The sequence below is a fragment of the Taudactylus pleione genome, unplaced genomic scaffold (assembly GCF_031769625.1).
Source record: "Taudactylus pleione unplaced genomic scaffold, aTauple2 ptg000290l, whole genome shotgun sequence".
Taxonomy (NCBI): domain Eukaryota; kingdom Metazoa; phylum Chordata; class Amphibia; order Anura; family Myobatrachidae; genus Taudactylus; species Taudactylus pleione.
The window spans coordinates 981,912-1,000,985 of record NW_028284692.1 but is presented as its reverse complement, the minus strand read 5'-3'; the positions used below and the strand labels follow the sequence as shown (position 1 = coordinate 1,000,985).

Genomic DNA, 19,074 nt, shown 5'->3' with positions numbered 1-19,074 from the left:
CAGCTACAGCCAAACAGCGGCTTCCAGGCCTAGTCGGCTCCTGGCAGCCAATTAGCGGCCGGCGTGACTATCTCTGCGCTCGTCAACACAAACAGGCAGCCTATCAGCACGGTCCAAAACATCAAGATAGGCGGGCACAACAACAGAGAAGACGTCTTCGCCAATCACAGAGCGCCGAGACCCAAAACAAGCCGGAGAACCAATAGCCGAGCGGCTCACGGAGCGCAGTGACATAGATTGGCAGCTCTATGAACTAATGAGTGGCTGCGGTGCAAAGCCAAGCCCCGCCCTACAGTGGGTGACGCGCTGGGAGACTATCTGTGGCTGGAGAGGACATAGCGGCGAGGCGGCCGGGCGTGGAGCGGTGCCCGGGGATGTCGGTAAATATGGAGGAACTGCGGCACCAGGTTATGATTAATCAGTTTGTGCTGGCGGCAGGGTGCGCGGCGGATCAGGCCAAGCAGCTACTGCAGGCGGCACACTGGCAATTTGAGGTGAGACGGCGCATACTGTTTATACACACGCCCTGTGCTGAGATGTGTATACACAGACATACACCACGCTGGTAGCCGCACACGCCAGCTCTCCCTTCACATTGTATGTATACAACACACATTTACACTGCATGTGACATGCTGAACCTGTGTCTAAATAGTTACCTGTTTTTGTATCTCACAATGCTAATTCATGATTATATGTTAATAAATGTGTGATTGTAATTAAAAAAAACAAAACCTATGTATGTGTGTACCCACTACTTTTTGCACTATGTAGTGAATGCCTTGTGGTAAGCAAGGTTGGCATTGTTTTGTTTTTTTCCTCCTAACTGTGCCAGCCAAGGATTGTTACCACCATAATGTATAATAGCGTGGGATCTGCCCTAGTGGCCACGCTGACATTGGAAAATTTGACTCACTAAAGTATATATGTAATGTATAAAGCTTTCTTAAAAAAAAACAACAACTTTGCTTTAGTTTGAGCTATAGACCATCATATTTATACCTTTTTGTATTGTTGCTATGGGGTTAAAACTAATGATTTAAATAAAAGCCAGTGCTTTCTGTTCCATAGTGGATAGCTCACTAAACTACAGTATACCCTTATTTTAATGCTCCTTGTAAAACCTATTTATATACACCACACTAATACCACTTTCAGATCGTCAACCTGGGAAATACACGAATTTATCAACATATCGGGGACTTCGACCATGGTCATTTGCCTTCACACATAGCAAAAACCATGGTAGATGGACGTTCACATGCTAAAACCCGTGTATTTGTACTATGTATGAAAGGGGTATAATTATCATTCCTATTCAGGAATTTATCCTAAAGCTGGGTACACACTAGACGATGTGTGTACCCAGTGATGGAAGATAGGACCGCACAATATATCTGGCGGTCAGTACATACTGCCCGATCAGGTGTATGAATGCCTGATATATATCGTTTCCCTGACGGATATTTAGATTGGCCTGCACTGCAGACAGATCTGAAGATGCGACGAGTGACACACACAATAGTACGTACACACTGGACGATGTGGTTGATTTGTCATTCAGATGTGCCTCAAAACGACAAATTGTTCAATTTATCGTCTGTGTGCCCAGCTTAAGATAATGCAGGCATGCTTGTTTTTGTTAATTGTTTGGGTATATTGTGTTTGCCCACTGTGCTTTATATTTATTTACAGTGTATTTGATGACAGCAGACTTCCCATATGAAGTACACTTTTGAAAATTATGTACATGGTTTTTCATATAACCAAAACTTGTATAGACCACTTGGATTTTACATGTAGAGAAAAATATGCATCAACAAAACAATAATATATTTTATTCTAACAATTTAAATGTTTTTTTTTTTTGTGATTATATGAAATAAAAAATTACACATATATATGTGTGTGTGTGTGTGTGTGTATATATGTGTAGGACAAATTAAATCATCACACCGAGGGGCATATGTATCAAAGCTTGATGTGAGGTAAAATTATGAAATGTATATCACAACTATCACTTCTTAAACACCGCCTGCAAAATGCAAGTTAGAAGCTGATTGGTTGGTGATCTATATCTCACTATTTTATCTCACATCAAGCTGTGATACATATGCACCCTATATGTGTGTGTGTGTGTGTATATATAATATATAATTTCTATATCTCCCATAATGCCCTTTTTTATTTATTAATAATATATATTATAATAATATTACATGAGATTTGGAGTCTGTTTAGTCTGCATTTGTGACCAATGATCCTTTGCTGAATCCTATAGAAGTGGTAGTAATGGTGTGAAGCCCACTTCTATTTATAAACACAGTAATTGTATCTCTCATATGTACTTGCTTGAACTATGAGCCTAGAATATAACCATGTTGGCCATCTGTTAGGAGGTGCTGTTCATAGGGATAATTCAATGTGAAACCGTTTTGAATTAGAGGATGTTAAAAATGACATGGCCTGCTGACTAAACATTTGACAGAAGAAGGAACTACAAACCTATATATACGCATGATCATCCATTCCATATGGGCCGATTTAAATTTTTTATGGGGTCGACTATAATTAATGGGTACCCGACAAAGCAATTTAATGTTGCTCTAATTGGGGGTGAGTACTGCAGGTGCCCACATTTCTGCTCAACGCTTCCTGAGGTGGCGAGCAGCAATGTGCAGAAAGTCCTGCATTTGGGCACCAAAACAGCGCTTTTTGCATCATCCCCATTAGTTTACGCGGGTTTAGTCGCTTTGTGGGGCTAAACCCTGTGCTTGTGGACACGACAATTGCAACAATTAATGGGCGGCCAAAGCAATTGAATTGCTCCATCGGGCGGCGATTCATTATCGCGCCCCCCCCCTCCAAAAAAAAAAAATTGAATCGTCCCCATAGTCTCACATAATGTGTGTACACTTAATATCTATAGTTGTTCATGATAAACATTGAAAGCATAACCTCCATGATGTGGAAAATCCCCAGATCTGCAAGTACATTTTTGCATTGCATGAAAACTTTACTTGGTGAATGCAGGTTCTCCCTTCACCCCCCACATAACAATAGAATATACTGTCACTTTGATGGCGTGGCCTGCCTTGTTTTATTGCTCTAATAACTTTCCTGGCTAATTGCTGTAGGATTATTTACAAATATTGCTCAAAGGTGCAAATTTACTGTAAACCATAGCTGTAAATAAGACCTTTTGTTTTTCTGTGTGTAATTTGCTCTAGTCTAGGAACTAATTTTGTATTGCTTTTCAGGTTTACTGCAGATTTGCACCTCTGAGCTATATTAGTAAATGCCCCTTTTATGTGAGCGATTCTCATTCCAAAGGGCAACCGGAGTCGTGTGGCTGCTTCTTGGTATATGGCATTCTTTTTTTTCTTTTTTTTTGGCAGTGGTGACAATGTTCTAAAGTAGGATTTGTCACTAATTGGCTGTATGTCAATCGATGTTGACGCTTCACTATCGCACACAAAATATGTTTGGTGAAGCCAGTAGTATATACATATGTAAAGGAATGGGATGAAATGGGACAATTTGAGGACTGTTCAGTTAGCGGCGCAGTGCCAGCAGTCTATTGCTTTTCCTGCACATTGTAGCCACCAATATTGCAAATTTTTTCTTGGAAGTGAAAATTTATCGTAACTGTAATTCCCAGAGATGAACGCAGCTGAAAACCGCAGCCGCTCATTCCTGGGAATTGAATATAGAGAAGTGGACTGAACATAACAAGCAGAGGAAAAGCGTGATAATAAGGGAGGTGTGCTTAAATAAGAATACATATCTATGTAGTCTTCCTTTTTGGATGGAGTAAAATGTTCTAATTCTGAATATATATAAAACAATGTTTTATTAATAAATGTGTGTGCAGGAATGCTTTATTGTGAAACAGTCGTCGGATTTATTTATTATTTTGAAGCATGTTTGCGGTACCTCACAAAGGAAAAGGTTGCGATGCCCATCTATACCTCATTATATTTAGTCTAGACCCTAATTTACATGACTCCCTAGTGGTTGCATATTTAATTTAAGGATGTTGAGTGTCTCTAAATATCCATTCACGTGAGATAATGCTCAAAACTTATATCCGAACAGTATTTGTCGAATAGCTTTTCTTTTGTTCTATATGCACCCCTGAGCATGGTGTCACACACAGGCTTTTTCAGCTCCAGAAGTGCTCAGGCCTGATCTCTGTTGCAGCTGGAAAGTGCAGTGATTAAAACGTATTGTGTATTTGAGTGTTCTGAATGTAATGCATTTTAATTGGAGAGCGTTTTACTGAGTGCTGTGGATATTTGATGTCCATGTTTTAAAAACTGCTCTGGTTTATTTAATGCATCATCTGTGTTTTATTCCTAGAAATGAATGATTGCAACTGAACAGTTTACACTTTTTACTTTAAATATGGGGAAACATGTTTTATGTTCCCTGTAAAATTGTATTCTGTAAATGATGACTAAAAATAATACTTTGACATATTTAAAAAAAAAAATACAAACCTACAACTATTGACAATCAAATGCTAATGTTTAATACCCCTTCAACTATTTTTTTTTTTTTTATTGCATGTCCTGTAGTTTGAGTATTCAATGTTTTGTTTTTTTTCATTACTGTTGTAAATGTTTTTCAAGACAAATGATTACAATATATTTACCTCTGTACTGTGTTTGTTAATGAGACGTTCAGCATTTGAAATAGGATGTGTTGAGGTCTCGTCTGTGTCGCATGTTTCTATTGTGAAATTCCGCAGTGTGGCTCTTGGGTAGTGAAGGAGTTAACCCTCATTGTTATTGTTGTCAGTTTTGTCTCCTCCTGGCTCTGCTGCTCACACACACATACAGATGTACACATACCTACTCTTCTCTTTCATTTATTGGCAATTTGGAAAATCTGTGTCAGTTGTGTTTATTAATGGACTATGCGTGTAACCCTCTTATCCAAAGACCAAATTCATTGTTTACAGTAATACATGGAGTAGGTGGGGGCAGGGCAGTTCTCTCCACCGTGTAATGCTTTCTGCATCTGTTGCACAATAATGTATAAGGAAGACAGTGTATGATCCTGCGTCTGTTCGTCACAAAGTATAGAATAATACTGTACTAATGTATACTTTATCGTAATGTGAAAGGCTTGTTTTTTTTCATGAACATATTAGACATGTATAAGATACAACAGCTTGATCTTTGCAAATCACTTGCATTTTGATGAACATGGTTATTGTGCTTCATGTATAACTGTGTACACTTCTAAGCAGGAGCTGTGTCTTTTGTTCAGTCACGTTATGGCGTGAAAGCGGTCTGATATACACAGACCTGCTAAATGAAAGCAAAGCACTCCCATGTACAAGATTATTACATCTCAGGTTTATGTATGTCTCCAGCTGTCTGCATGTAAATCCATGTGCCATATTTTTCATCTTCACATTTACTGGCAAATACTGAATGGGCTAAATAGCATAATGTGTGCTTATTAGATCACCGAGAACCCTGCGTTTTATGCTTCAAAGTCAGTAGAATTGTTTAAATTGTGTTTTTTGCTTTTTGTGAGGTAATATGTTCAATGAAAGCAGCCATCATTATTTAGTCTGAGATGTTGGACCCTCCCTTTCTGGCTGTACATGTCTTAGACAAATCTGGGTTAATTCTTGTTCCACAACACCAGAGGTGTGAGTTCTGTGTTTACATGCCATCCATCTCCTCTCCAGACCAGCTTGCATGTTTACTCAGTGGGGTAGCCTTTGTACTTGTCAGCTCACTTTCACACAGAAAGGCCATAGCTGTTTTTGATTTCCAGTTCATCTTTTGATTGTTGGTTAATTTAAAAAGGTTTGTTCCACATAATCTGATTTCCCTTATTTTGTTCTTCTCTGTATTCAGACAGCTCTCAGCACCTTTTTCCAGGAATCCAACATACCCAGTGCACAGCATCATCCGCACATGGTAATTATGATTGCCCTATCTTGCATGACATTTGTTGGGTGTTCTATCAATATCTAAAGGGTTAATGTCACTCTTTAAGTACATGGGTCTGTCCCTGCTGACAGGAATGTGTAATGCAGATCAGTGAGTGATTTTGGTGTCCTGCAATGCATGTGAACACAGCAGGGAGCAGAGTGTGTAACCACCACAGCAAAATGGCCTCCAGCAAAGTGAGAGCTTCTGGTGGGCTGGGCAGCAGAATCTAGTTTTGCATAAGTGTCTGGTTTATATATATATATATATATATATATATATATATATTTCCTCTGGCAGCGGCACTCCACAAGAGATAACAGTAGGCAGGAGTAATGCATTACTCCTGCCTACTGTTATCTCTTGTGGAGTGCCGCTGCCAGAGGAACTATATCTGGGACCATTGTTGGTTACATGCGGAGGGCACCCTTCTTTGCTGATGACTGTGAGTGCCATTTCCCTGGATATATTATTATATATTCTCCATAGTAGCCGTATTTTAGATTCTTCATTTACTGCAGAATTTAAATATTTAGGCTCAATAAATTAAGATTTTTGTTTTCTGTAACCTGAATCTTTCCTTTTTAATAAAGGTAATTTCAATATAAAGATAACTATAAGCTAGTGGTTCTCAATCTCTACCCTCAGGACTCCACACAGGTCACGTTTTCCAGGTCACCCAGCAGGTGCACAGGTGTAGTCATTACTCACTGACACCTTTTATAAGATCCACAGATGGAGCTATTTATTTCACTTTTGATTCTGTGAGGAGACCTGGAAAACAAAGACCTGTTTGGGGTCCCGAGGACCGAGTTTGAGAACCTATGCTATAAGCCATATCAAGTGACCCTGAACTCTTGGAGGTACCAGGTACCTTTTGGGTGGCACAATAAGGCTTTTTTCGGGCGACTAGTCTGCATTGAGAGGGCAAAAAGAATAAAAAATTAGCCTGGTACATCGCTGTCAAAACTAACACACTCCCAGTCTAGGTTAAATATATATAAAATAAGAATGTTTGGAAGCATCTAACAAAATTAGCTTTCTCATTAGTCTCTGACATAGGGGGTCTTCTTAATGGGCACCCAATAATGCAATTCAATTGTTTTTGGGCACCCGTTAATTATTGCACTTGTCATACCCAATTAGACCAAGTTTAGCCGCATAAAACTGCTAAACCCTTCTACAGTCCTGGTTAAGGCCGCCAAAACCAGGAATTATCGCACATTTCTGCTCGCCTCCTCAGCAGGGGAAGAGCAGAAATGCAGGCGCCTGCGGATATCGCGTCCAAACAGAACAACAATTGAATTGTTTTGTTGGTTGCACGGTACTGACAGCCACTGGCGCTAACAATTGAATCGCTCCCTTACAATATATGTAAGGCTTTCTTGAGCAAATGTACTATTAAATAAACATGTCAATTCTTCACTGTAGTTTTCTTCACTGTAGTTTTCTTTATAGAAATTTTAATCAGAAGTCAACTAACCGCTAAAGTACACCTTTAATGCAATATTAATAGAAAAGTGTAGTAGCAATTTGCTGTTATTAAATCACACCCACACAATCTATGGTCAATTTGGTCAGAATGATTTTTGTCGGTTTGGTTATCCCTTATCTTTGCTAAATCCATGGCTAATATTTTTCCCAAAAATCGCTTGGAAATTTATGTATTTTTTTTTTTATGATTGAGTTAGGTCAAGAACATCTATTTCTAACTTCTCCAACACGAACAGATGCCGGGCGCATGCGCATACAATATAAAAAGACACAAAATAACCAATGTATAGTATTGTCATAAAAATGGAGTATAGCCTATATGTGGAGAAATGCTAATTTGTTATAGAGAAATTATGGGCGTCCCCCACCCACAATAAGACACCACTTTGTGTTCATAAAGGTTTTTTATCTTCTACTTGTGATTCAATCCCACCACCACAGGTTTAAGAGGAGATAGCGTACCCCGCTCACTTATTTGGAGGTATCGCTAAATACATAAAGGTTTCTTTTATATGTTCCAAGTATATATAGCAGCAAAGACTAATCAGTGTACCACACTAACGGTCTATCAGACGTATTCACTCATATGAAGGTTTCTTTTAGGGTTGATGAAACCAAGCCAACAGGAGGTAAAAGATCCAAATCCATCAAGTTTGTATAAATTCTGTATGTGTGCTGATCATGCAATGGTAAAAGAAATTTCTCTTGAAGGATATATCCGCTTAACCTCACAAGAAGGTGGTTGACCGTATTCTTCATGTGAAAACCTTGTTAATTGTATGCATCAATCACCCCTATTCTAACTACCTAATGTTGCACATTATAATCATGGACCTAATTCCTTGTAAGAAAGACAACCAGTGATTCTGCCTGAACTTCCTCCTTTGGCTCTGAGTTCCAGTCAGACTATCCTCACAGTGAAAAATCCCTTTCTATGTTGGTAATGAAAATGGCAATTCCCAGGTCACCGTGTATTCCCCCTGGTCCTGGGTGGAAAAAAACCTTTGTTGTCCTTTTTAAATATATTTGTAAACCCCAGATTGTTTTATAATTTAACCTACCAATGAATCCTCTTGCGTTCTTCATAAGTCTTCCTTATACACCATATTAACATGCTCACAAGTGATTGTTAAAATTACATTTTGGTTTTTTTATGCGTTTATGGCCTGTTTTGTGAATCCCGGGATTGTATTGGTAGAAGCTGTTACCAAACAACTGTGTATATGGGCCATATTGTACATCCTGATTCCTTTACAGATAACTTAACTCCTCCCACATGCAGAAAAAGTGTATGATAGAACATTTATAAAGCTGTGCATGCCATCCTCTCAGTCACAGTGACGTCACTGCTCCAGTTAATCATTCAATCCACATAGAGTATCTGTCAGTCCCTCTGTATAACTTGACAGCCACCTGCCCTTCGGTAATTAAAATTACTGGTGCGTTTATATGTATTTTATTACGCACTGTAATACACAACCTTTTTGCTTTCTATTACTATTACAGCTTGTATTTGTTTATTTGTGCTTCTTTCACCTCCCCACATCTGTATCTCATCATATCTGTATCCCCACAAATTAACAGACATGATGTGCCGTGATTGTTTTTTCAGGTTGTTGTAAAGATTTACTGATAATCATTCCTCTAGGAAAGTTGATTTTTCTTTTTTGTTTGTTTTTGTTTTTTTATGCTCTGTGAGGTTACAGGCAAGAAAATTTTTTAACCTAGAAATAGTGGCGTAACTAGGGTATTTGGAGCCCAAGGCAAATGTAAAAATGGAGGCCCCCCTCCCCTTCTACTATGTGCGCGCGCCGAAGAATGGGCGTGGTCACTTAAAAATGGGGTGTGTCCACATGACACACCCCTTTATCGTCACTCTGAACATTCCTTTCCATATGCACCTCAACCCCAGTAGTGCCCCTTATACAGTTCCCCCAGTATGCAATGCCCCCAGTAGTGGTCCTCCCTATGCAGGCCCCCAGTAGTGGTCCCCTAGTAGTAAGCCCCTAATATAGTGCCCCCAGTAGTAGTTTCCCCCCCCCCCCCGCAGTAGTAGCCCCCCCCCTATTAATGGTGCCACCAGTACTGGCAGCTCCCCCCCCTCCAGTAATGGTGCTACCAGTAGTAGTAGAAGTAGCTCCCCCCCAGGATTGGTGTCCCCAGGAGTAGTAGTAGTAGCTTCCCCCCCCCCCCCCCCAATAATGGTACCCCCAGAAGTGGTAGCTCCCCCCAAAGTAATGGTGCCCCTAGTAGTGGTAGCTCCCCCTCCCAGTAACTGTGCCCCCAGTAGTAGCAGAAGCTCCCTCCCAGCAATGGTGTCCCCAGTAGTAGTAGTAACTCCCCCCCAGTAATGGTGCCTCCAGTAGTAGTAGCTTCCCCCCCCCCCCCCCAGTAATGGTGCCCCCAGTAGTAGTAGCAGCTCCACCCCCCTACCCCCCCCCCAGTAATGGTGCCCCCGGTAGTAATAGTAGAAGCTTTCCCCCCCCAGTAATGGTGCACCCAGTAGTAGTAGCTTCCCCCCCAGTAATGGTGCCCCCAGTAGTAGTACCCCCCCCCCTCCCCCCACACCCACCCATAGTGCAGACACGCAAGTTACAGAAAAAAATGCACTTGCCTGAATCCACGCTCCGGCTCCGGTCACTGCTCCCGTCACACGTCAGTCCTCCCGGGCTGGCGCTCTCAGCATTATGGGAGAGACGTTATGACGTCTCTCCCATTACCCACTGCATGAGCCGGAAGGCAGAGCTCATGAGTGAGCTCCAGCCCGACTCTTGCAGTGGGCGCTGCAGCAGTCAATGAGTCTGTCTGACTCTCATTGGCTGCCGATTCACACACAAATCGCTGCTGCTTGGCGGTGATGTGTGTGTTAGCACAGCCTGAGCCCGCCTCCCACCCTCCTACTGGCGCTATTGGGTAAGCGCTCAGAGGGAGGGAAGGGGCTGGGCTGTGCAGCACAGGACTGGCGCTGGGCGCAGGGAAGCCTAGTGCCGGTACTGTGTAAATGTGTAGCGCTGATTGCACACATTGCGGTCGGCGCTACACTGCATAACTAGGGCGGGCCCCCCCCCCCCCCCACCTTAGATACGCCACTGCCTGGAAATCTATAAAATGTATTAAAGTACACAGACATCCCTGACAAGCATAGTAAGAAATGCCCAGAGAACAGAATAATCTAACCCAAAAGTGTAGAATGTGAGCTTTGCTCCGCTTTTATCTATATTAGTTGGATATCATATTTGTACCTGCATTTAAAAACAGGAAGGAGTGATTCTGAGGCGTTGGGGAAATGGTATAGTGAGGAGATTCTGCATTTTTGTTAACTCATTTCCTGCTAAAGTGCAGGGCCTGCAGCACGTTTACAATTAAAAATACATTGTCCTAAAAATCCAGTCCTGGTTGTTTATAGCTGATAAGGCGTGGGAGTCTGACCATCCAGTGTCTGTATAAGTGACCTTTGATTAGCTCCTCCTTGTGTTTACACATTCTATTTTAAGTGTCCTTTGCACCCAGCATATCAATATGTCATAAGTAGTCACTCATCTCCCGTATACAACTGGTAATGCCATGTGTCAAAATGGAAAACTACACTATTCAGACATCGGTGAAGAACTGCACTTTTAGGGCCTGATTCTGAGTCTGACGTAGAAGCGCACAGCAGCGTCTATTGGCGGTCGCTTCTCTGTGACTTTATGCAAATGCAGCTACACAGTTCTTTGTGTACATTGTGCCGGCGAATGTGCACAGAATTATGGTGCATACACACGATCAGATTTTTTCTTCAGATATGGACGATAACGATTTAAAAATCGTTCAGTCGTTCATATCTGAAGGAAAATCGTTCATATCTGACATGCCTGAACGATGGACGATCAACGATGCGCGTTCCCGTTTGTCAGATAACGATATCTGACATCTGATGGGTTTGCAGTCAGACTTGGACGATTCCATTCATTTTAATGCAGTCAAAAATCGCTCAATCGCTCAAATCGTTCAAATCGTTCAGATCGTTCAGATCGTTCAGATCGTTCAGATCGTTCAGATCGTTTAATCGTTCAATCGTTCATCTGACAAATCTGACCGTGTGTACGATCCAAAAGATGCTCACTTTCAGCATCTGTACATAGTGTTCACGCGAGACCGGTGGCAGGGCTTCCCTGTGCGCGCGTGCGTTCCCGAAAAGGGGGCGTAGCTGACCAGGATGGGGTGTGGGTTCACGTGACACATCCCCCAATTCGTCACTCTTGGGGGAAGCCCTGCACCTTTGTAAAAGCTCTCCCCTCACTGTGATTAGCTGCCATGAACACTACATCTATTCACGCGCTGACGATCAAAACTTTTCCCACCTGCGGGGACACTGCGGACTGGTAATGTGGTTGGTTAGAAAATTGAGCCTCTGCAAAATCATTCGCAATTGGCGATTTCCCCGGCATTTTAGGTGAGACGCTTATTCTGAGATCGCATAGGGTTGCTCAGAGGTTGGATATGCGACCAATACTTTCACTGTTGTCTGTAAGGGATGGATGTGAGATGCTGGAGGTGGGTGGCGGCTGGCGGAGTCATTAGCATATATTTGCAAGACCACTGTGTATGAAATTGTAGCAGTGACTGGCATTGTGTGCACACACTGGACGACTCGTAAAGATGCAGTGTCGTCAACTATTTCCCTTAAACTCCCCGGGAAACTTTCCGGCACTCCTGGACAGACTGTCTTGCTAAACTGTGCATTGTGACTAACGACCTACCGTGCGTCCTTAATGATTTCAGTGCATCGTTAAAGAGATTGGCAGATCTAACCTGCAGTAGGTAAGATCTGAAGATACTACAAATGACCCGTGGGACTGCACATCGGATCGTTATTGTTCCTGGAAGCTGCACGATTTGCATGTTTTTAAACAATGTATCGTTCCGATGCATCGTTTTTCGTGCAAATTGTGCCTAAAATCGTCCAGTCTTATGTCTTAACAAAAAATGGCAACTGTTTAAATTCTCTGGATCATGATGCACATTGCTAATTAGTTACAATTACCATATTTTTTGTGTCTTTTATGTTTGTAGACTTGCTGTCACTACCTTACAGTGCTGTTAATGTTATCGTTCAGATGACCCGTGGTCCTCTTTCTTCATATGAAAAGAGCACACTTTTATAGTGCAAATTAAATCAATGTAAAATGATGATTATGAGCAACTGGACCTTCTTCGTGGCTTAAAATACAGCAGCAATAAGGACCACTAACTGCACACAATGTTTATAACAAAAGAGCCTCTACACTAAAAATGCAACTGGGGAAAATACTTGACAGAATTTTCCCCAGGATCTATTTCACAGGCACTCTACCTGGCACTGTCCTGCTCCAGGAGTCTGCCGGCCAAGAGTTGTGCTCTGTCTTTATGGGCTCGATTCAGTTGAACACGAATTAATGACAGGTTGAGTTTCCCATATCCAAATATTCCGAAATACGGAATTATTTTGGCATGACTGAGATAATGAAACCTTTGATTTTTGATGATTCAATGTACACAAACTTTATCTAAAGCACAAATTATTAAAAATTTAATAAAATTACCTTCAGGCTGTGTGTATATGAAACATAAATGAAAGTCCTATGTACACAAACTTTGTTTGAGCCACAATATTATTGAAAGTATTATATAACATTACCTGCATGCTGTGTGTATAAGGTGTATATAACACATAAATGCATTTTGTGTGTATATTTGGGTCCAATTCCCAAGATATTTCATTATGATATGCAAATATTCCAAAATACGGAATATTCCGTTATCCAAAATTCCTCTGGTCCCAAGCATTTTGGACATGGGAGACTCCACCTGTAGCTCTGGGAGGGAGCTCCCGAAGCTATTCAATTCAGCGCGCTGTTAAGGATTTCTTCTCGCACCTTTCCAGGGGTGCGAGCAAAAATCTGACAAAAGTACAGGCGTGATGCTGTTTTCTGTCCTTAGCGCCGCAGAAACAGCATCGCGCTGGGAAGTTTAGTCGGAGAAGGCCCGTTCTTGCGACTAAACACCCTGTTTAAGGAGCGGGAGAACGGGCATTCTCTTCTGACCCAACCACGCTGAATTGAATAGCTCCGGGAGCTCCCTCCTGCCATTATTTCATTTGCGTTCAATTGAATCGAGCCCTAAGAGACACGGCAGGATTTGGACGGTGGGAGCATTGCAGAGAGCGTAGCTGGGAGAGTGCAGATGTGCACTGTGTGTCTGCGTGCATTGCTGGACGCAGTTTTATCTGTGTCCAGCCAGCAAGTGGTAAATATCTGCAATAGTCTTTAAAAATTATGTCTGTGTCTAGTCAGATTACACTGCCCTCATCTGGCTGGTAAATTTACCTGGGGTGAACACTGCTTAAATGAAGAATAATTTTGTCTCTACAGCAAAATTCTACTGGGCATCACATATGGAGTGGACGTCTGTGCCTGTACAGGTCCTGCTGTTCCACGGTGTATTTTTGGCATAACTTTTGAGTTGTTAAGCCCACAATCATTACTTATTTATGAGGATTAAGTGTTGTATTTTATTATCTTGATGTTTTTTTAATCCTTGCCAAGAAGTCTAAAAAATGTTTGTATCCTGAATAGTTATTGATGATTTTATAGAAATTTTAGTAAATTTATTAATTATGGCCTTACTTTCTTTATTTCAGATGTGTACACCGAGTAACACCCCAGCCACTCCGCCCAACTTCCCTGATGCTCTGGCCATGTTCTCTAAGCTGCGGACCTCTGAGAGCTTGCAGAACAGCAACAGTCCAGCCGCCTCCAATGCTTGTTCTCCTCCAGGCAACTTCAACCCCTATTGGGCCTCCTCACCACCCAGCCAACAGCCTGTTTGGCTTCCTCCAGCCTCTCCCACCACACACCTCCATCATCACCACCACCATCATCCACAACCAGCATGGCCTCCCAACTCGCAGCCTGCAGGGGGCCCCCAGAAAGCCATGACTGCAATGGATGGGCAGAGATAAGACTGGGTTTGAGTGCACTGAAGAGGGGAGGAAGCTGTGATGAGTGGCTCCCTTCTCTTTGTTTTCCTTCTATTAAGTTTTATGAACTGACTTTTTTTTTTTTTTTTTCTAGTCTGTTTTATTTTATAAATAAGAGGTTCTGATTTTTCATCAAGAACAGAGAAAGTAGAAGGAGGGGTAAGAATGGTGACCTCCTCCACATCACTTTTTAATATATAAGTATAATATATAAAGATTTGAATTTATGAGAGGTGCTGGAGGGAGGGGCTTGGAGCATGCAAAGACACGTTAATAAATACATAACCTGTTCTGAACCTAGAAGGAACACCTTTTAACTGTTTAACAAATGGAAAGAAACTTTGTGATTGTTCCTCCTGTCCGCTACTCTTCCTCAATCTGTAATCATAACAGAATATTTTAACCTAGTCTTTTGAAATGATCTAGAACCACATTGTGTCCATCTGTTCATTGCTGGATAGTCAGAGTACAAGACACCGGCTGGATCAGAGGATCTTCTATGGGCAGTTTTAGGATGCTTGCACAGAAGATAGTAGCTTGGCTGTGACTTAGAGTTGGTGCTTGGTAAAAGGTTTTTACTGATAGACGCCATTCATCCTAATGCTCCTTCTGTCTTATCATGTCTGGCATCAGAGCAATACCAGCTTCATCAATAACTAAGTTTGTTATCCACTTACAATACCTCAAATTGGCACTTCTGGAATGACGGTCATTATGGGAATATGGAATAAAGAAAAGAGCGCTACAGTGGCATCCCAAGTTGTTGTTTTTTTATTTTGCAGGAGGGTTTAAACTAAAGACAAGTTTCAATACCATACCGCAGTTTCTATGTTATGAAGGACGAAAGGAAATGTGCATAAAGCCATGCCTAGATGTGGAAGGAAATACCTTCAAGTGGTCATCTTTTTATATGCTTCTAAAAAAGGAGGCATCCTATGGATATTTGAGACCTTTTCTCCACTTTTGCTTCCATGCCCAGCTGGGAGCAAAACAGTTTGTGCTACTCCCAGAGCAAAAAAACAAACCACCAGATGACGTCCATAGCAACCATTGTATCTGGCCCAAGGCAAATACTGCCTTGTCTGCAGCTCCTCTGTTGTCACGTTATACAGTGTGTGCTGGTACAATATTATAAACCTATAAACGTCTCCAGCTACACAAATTTATAATAAACATTTAATGGAGCTTATTCACCAAAAAGAGATGTTTGTGTAATAACATTTAAAGTGGCAGTATGAAGAGAACTATTTTAATCATGTTTGGTAATATTATGGAATAACTGAAGTTCAGTTTTATGTATATTGTTCTTTTCACCAGATGTAGGTGTTGGGCAGTGTGACCTGCAATTACTGTCAATAAAAAGGGGCTTTGGCTAAAAGCATTCCATTACTGGCTAAGTATGTGGCACAGCTTGGAGGAGGAGCGGTACACAAGTGCCATATTTTTATCAGGTAGTTTCTTATTCAAAATATTACACTTCCATTTTAGTAAGTGTATCAGTTAATTAGTATGGTTTATTCTTACTATGGGCAGAAACTGAGTTACCGTAGTTTTAAAAGGGCTACCAGTAATATTTACAGATAAGTATTTAGTTGTCTTACTGAGGATATTCATATTAAGGATAAACACCTGCCCTCTTCTTACTGTCCAAATTAAATCCAATATAAAAATGTCTGGTCATGAGAACTATTAATATCTGTATTTGTGAATAAGTACACAATGCGTTTTCATACAGGTTTAGGGGGGTATGGCATGTTTATTTCACCCAATTGAGTGGTAAAACATTGGACAAGTTGGGGAGATTATGGTATGTCTCTGTATATCTCACATTTGTTGTGGCAACTGATATATTGTGCTGACCAATGTCCATGTTCTCCGATAATACTTTGGTCATTTCAGAATGGGCTGATCTAGCTAGTTAACAATCCTATTTAACAGATTCTGGCTTGGGTGTACCAAATGACTGAGTTTGAAACAAACGGTATGCTAAGGCCCCAATCTGTGTACACTCGGTGTTGGGATGACCTGTGTTGTGAACGCACAAGAATTCATATTTAATATATAGAATAAATCAATGTTCGACATTGATCAAATGATTACCTGTGTGGGTAGCTTTAAACAGTACATCCTCTCAAAAATGCTATAAGAAAAATATTAAAAGCATTTTGCCTAATTAAACGTATTATGATGGGTATTGCAGTTTACCGAAAATTATGTTTCAAATAGTCTATCCAATAGTGGCATTTGGAAGAAAGTAGACTAAAATGTATTTCCTTTTTTATCTGGGGGTTGGGGTGTAGTAGTCATACTGGAAATGCTTTAAACTGCTGATTTGGGGCAGTAGTTAATATCGGGAGTTATTCCATTGTTGTACCCAACATAATAATGTTTGTTACGTGATTGCTCTACGCACTCTGCCGCAGCAGTTACAGCCCTATTGACTGTGAAAGTAATTTGGTAAGTTTTCAAGCCTTCCACTATTCCCTATACTTAAATGAAAGAACAGTATTCCTGTTCTGACAGAAGCTTTGTTCAAAGCATTTTATTTTATTTATTTTTTTCTCCCTGAAGTATAGTTTAGTGTATTCCGCCACTAGGTGGCACTGTTTTTAGTGGTGGATCTAATTTCAGTTCTATAAAGTAAGGAATGCTAGTGTTCATAAATGTGACCGATTTATACTCTTCATAATCTCTAGTTTGAAATGCCTGCGTTCACTATCTGTGTGGAGGCAGCCATGTAGAAGACCAACTCAGTATTTGTGAGGATTCCTATCCCTCCTGTCTGCACTGACATTATTGATGAATACGGCAGTGCAGTGGTAAATTTATAGTGTAATACATTTATTTAAGTGCATCTATAGGCGTCGGATAACAGGAAATCACTCCCCAGGGCTATGCGTTTGTTATTGTGATACAGCAAAAGCAGGGGCCAAACACACCATTACTCTGTGTCGTCATGAAAATGAGGCATTATAGGACGTCACCGAGCTAAGCCACTTTACTGCAGGTAGTTAATAGTATTGGGAACATGTCAAACTTGTTGCATTCTTTAGTTGCAAAAACATCTATCATAAGCATTTTCAATTACACTAATCCCAAATGAGTGAATGCAGTGACCTTGCTGAGAAGTTTGGAAAAAACCTTAAGGGGCTTAATGTTCCTTCGTCGTACTGTAAATGTGAAATTAGGAATGTGACAAACAATTCTGCCATCCATATAGTGGTTTAGGGCCGGTACCTTAATCTACCTCTGCAATTAATGGCACCTGTAATGTGCTTGTACGGGATGGGTGCTTTTACTCAAATACCAGTTTAGCTGAACTTACTAGCAATTAGTCATTGTAACAAATCCAATGTGTGTTGGCGATTTGTATCTTTTTTTTTTTTTTAATCTTTTTGTAAAATGCAGTCTATAAGTATGTCTTCTCTTTGCCTGCTATGCTGTTACTTTCTGTTGTCCATGTCCCCAATTAATTTAATACTTAAACCATGCCCTGTGTGGCAGTGCCCCCAGGCTATTGAATTGTAAATGTGGAAGATTGACAGGAGGCCTTTTGGGAGGAGCTGAAGGTATTAGGGAATAGACCAAGACCGTATCTGCATGCAGAGGAATACAAAGGGAAAGTACAGTGTGCTCTTGTGATTTTGGATTTGCTGCAATATTTCCGTGTGATGGGTAAGAACATGGGAATCTATAGCTTACTATATTTCTGAACAAATAGCATCGGCATTCATCTGATCAGTCTAATGAGATTACTAAAATGTTATCCATGTTAACAAGCTCATTATGACATGCAAGTCTGGCTATAGTTAAGGAAGAGGCTTTGCTATTTGTAATAGGCTCTTCATTGATGGAACAAGGCATGTAAAACCACTTGGGCTTAAAATAATTGCAGTGAAATGCTTCTTGTTTCTGGATTACATCTTCAGTGCATTTACTAGAAAAGAGAGAATCTTGTGGTACTTCTATTTTTACTGATTAGATAAATCAGTATTTTATATAGAACAGTCAGCAGCCATACTCCTAAAGGTAAAGTAGTATTTTACATATTCAATACAGTCCGAGCTACCAACTGGGTGACACAGAGCTTTTATACATAAAAAAATGAACTGAATAGGGCTGCACTTTTAAATCCGGCCAGAACATTGGGAGTAACATACAAAATAAAGTACTTGCATTAAGGTAATGCAAGATGTAAAAGAGTATAGTACAGTCAGGTCAGTGACTGGTTGCTCAGTGTGTGTGTGTTTTTTTGACCATGGTCTGAGAAGCCATTTTACTGTTTGAGTGGTGATGGCTGAAAGATTAGGCCAAGTCAGTCCTCTGCAGTAGCATTGTGAGTTTGACATTAAATATAATATAGTACACTGGTAATAGTTGAAAACCTAGTATGCAAGGTGTATTATAAACCTCATGATGTGGGCTTGCGTGCCCTTCTGGTTAAATGGGTTTGTATGCACAATCACAGGCAACTAAAGGGGGCAGGGGAGGCACGTAGCTCCTGCTTTCTCCTCACACAAGTGGGTATTGGGTCAAAATCATGTTTAACTCCAAGTACTGAGGAGTATTCTTTTTATTTTTAATTTAAAGAGAAAAAAAATAAATGCTTTTTTTAACCCAATCTGA

General features: G+C 40.8%; 1 protein-coding gene across 1 annotated transcript; it reads left to right on the top strand.

The window, feature by feature from the left end:
* The first annotated feature begins 253 nt into the window (after nucleotides 1-253).
* On the top strand, nucleotides 254-19,069 carry UBALD2 (UBA like domain containing 2). Its single transcript, XM_088482506.1, has 3 exons — nucleotides 254-494; nucleotides 5,880-5,942; nucleotides 14,110-19,069. Exons 1-3 carry the CDS (start codon nucleotides 375-377, stop codon nucleotides 14,428-14,430), a joined length of 504 nt encoding a protein of 167 aa, XP_088338632.1. The 5' UTR covers nucleotides 254-374; the 3' UTR covers nucleotides 14,431-19,069.
* Nucleotides 19,070-19,074: the final 5 nt, after the last annotated feature.

Excerpts from the sequence above, each read along its gene's own strand:
- UBALD2 (XM_088482506.1), top strand. The coding sequence starts at position 375 with ATGTCGGTAAATATGGAGGAACTGCGGCACCAGGTTATGATTAATCAG. Across the intron at positions 495-5,879 it reads CGGCACACTGGCAATTTGAG|ACAGCTCTCAGCACCTTTTT; the intron begins GTGAGACGGCGC and ends CTCTGTATTCAG. Across the intron at positions 5,943-14,109 it reads CACAGCATCATCCGCACATG|ATGTGTACACCGAGTAACAC; the intron begins GTAATTATGATT and ends TCTTTATTTCAG.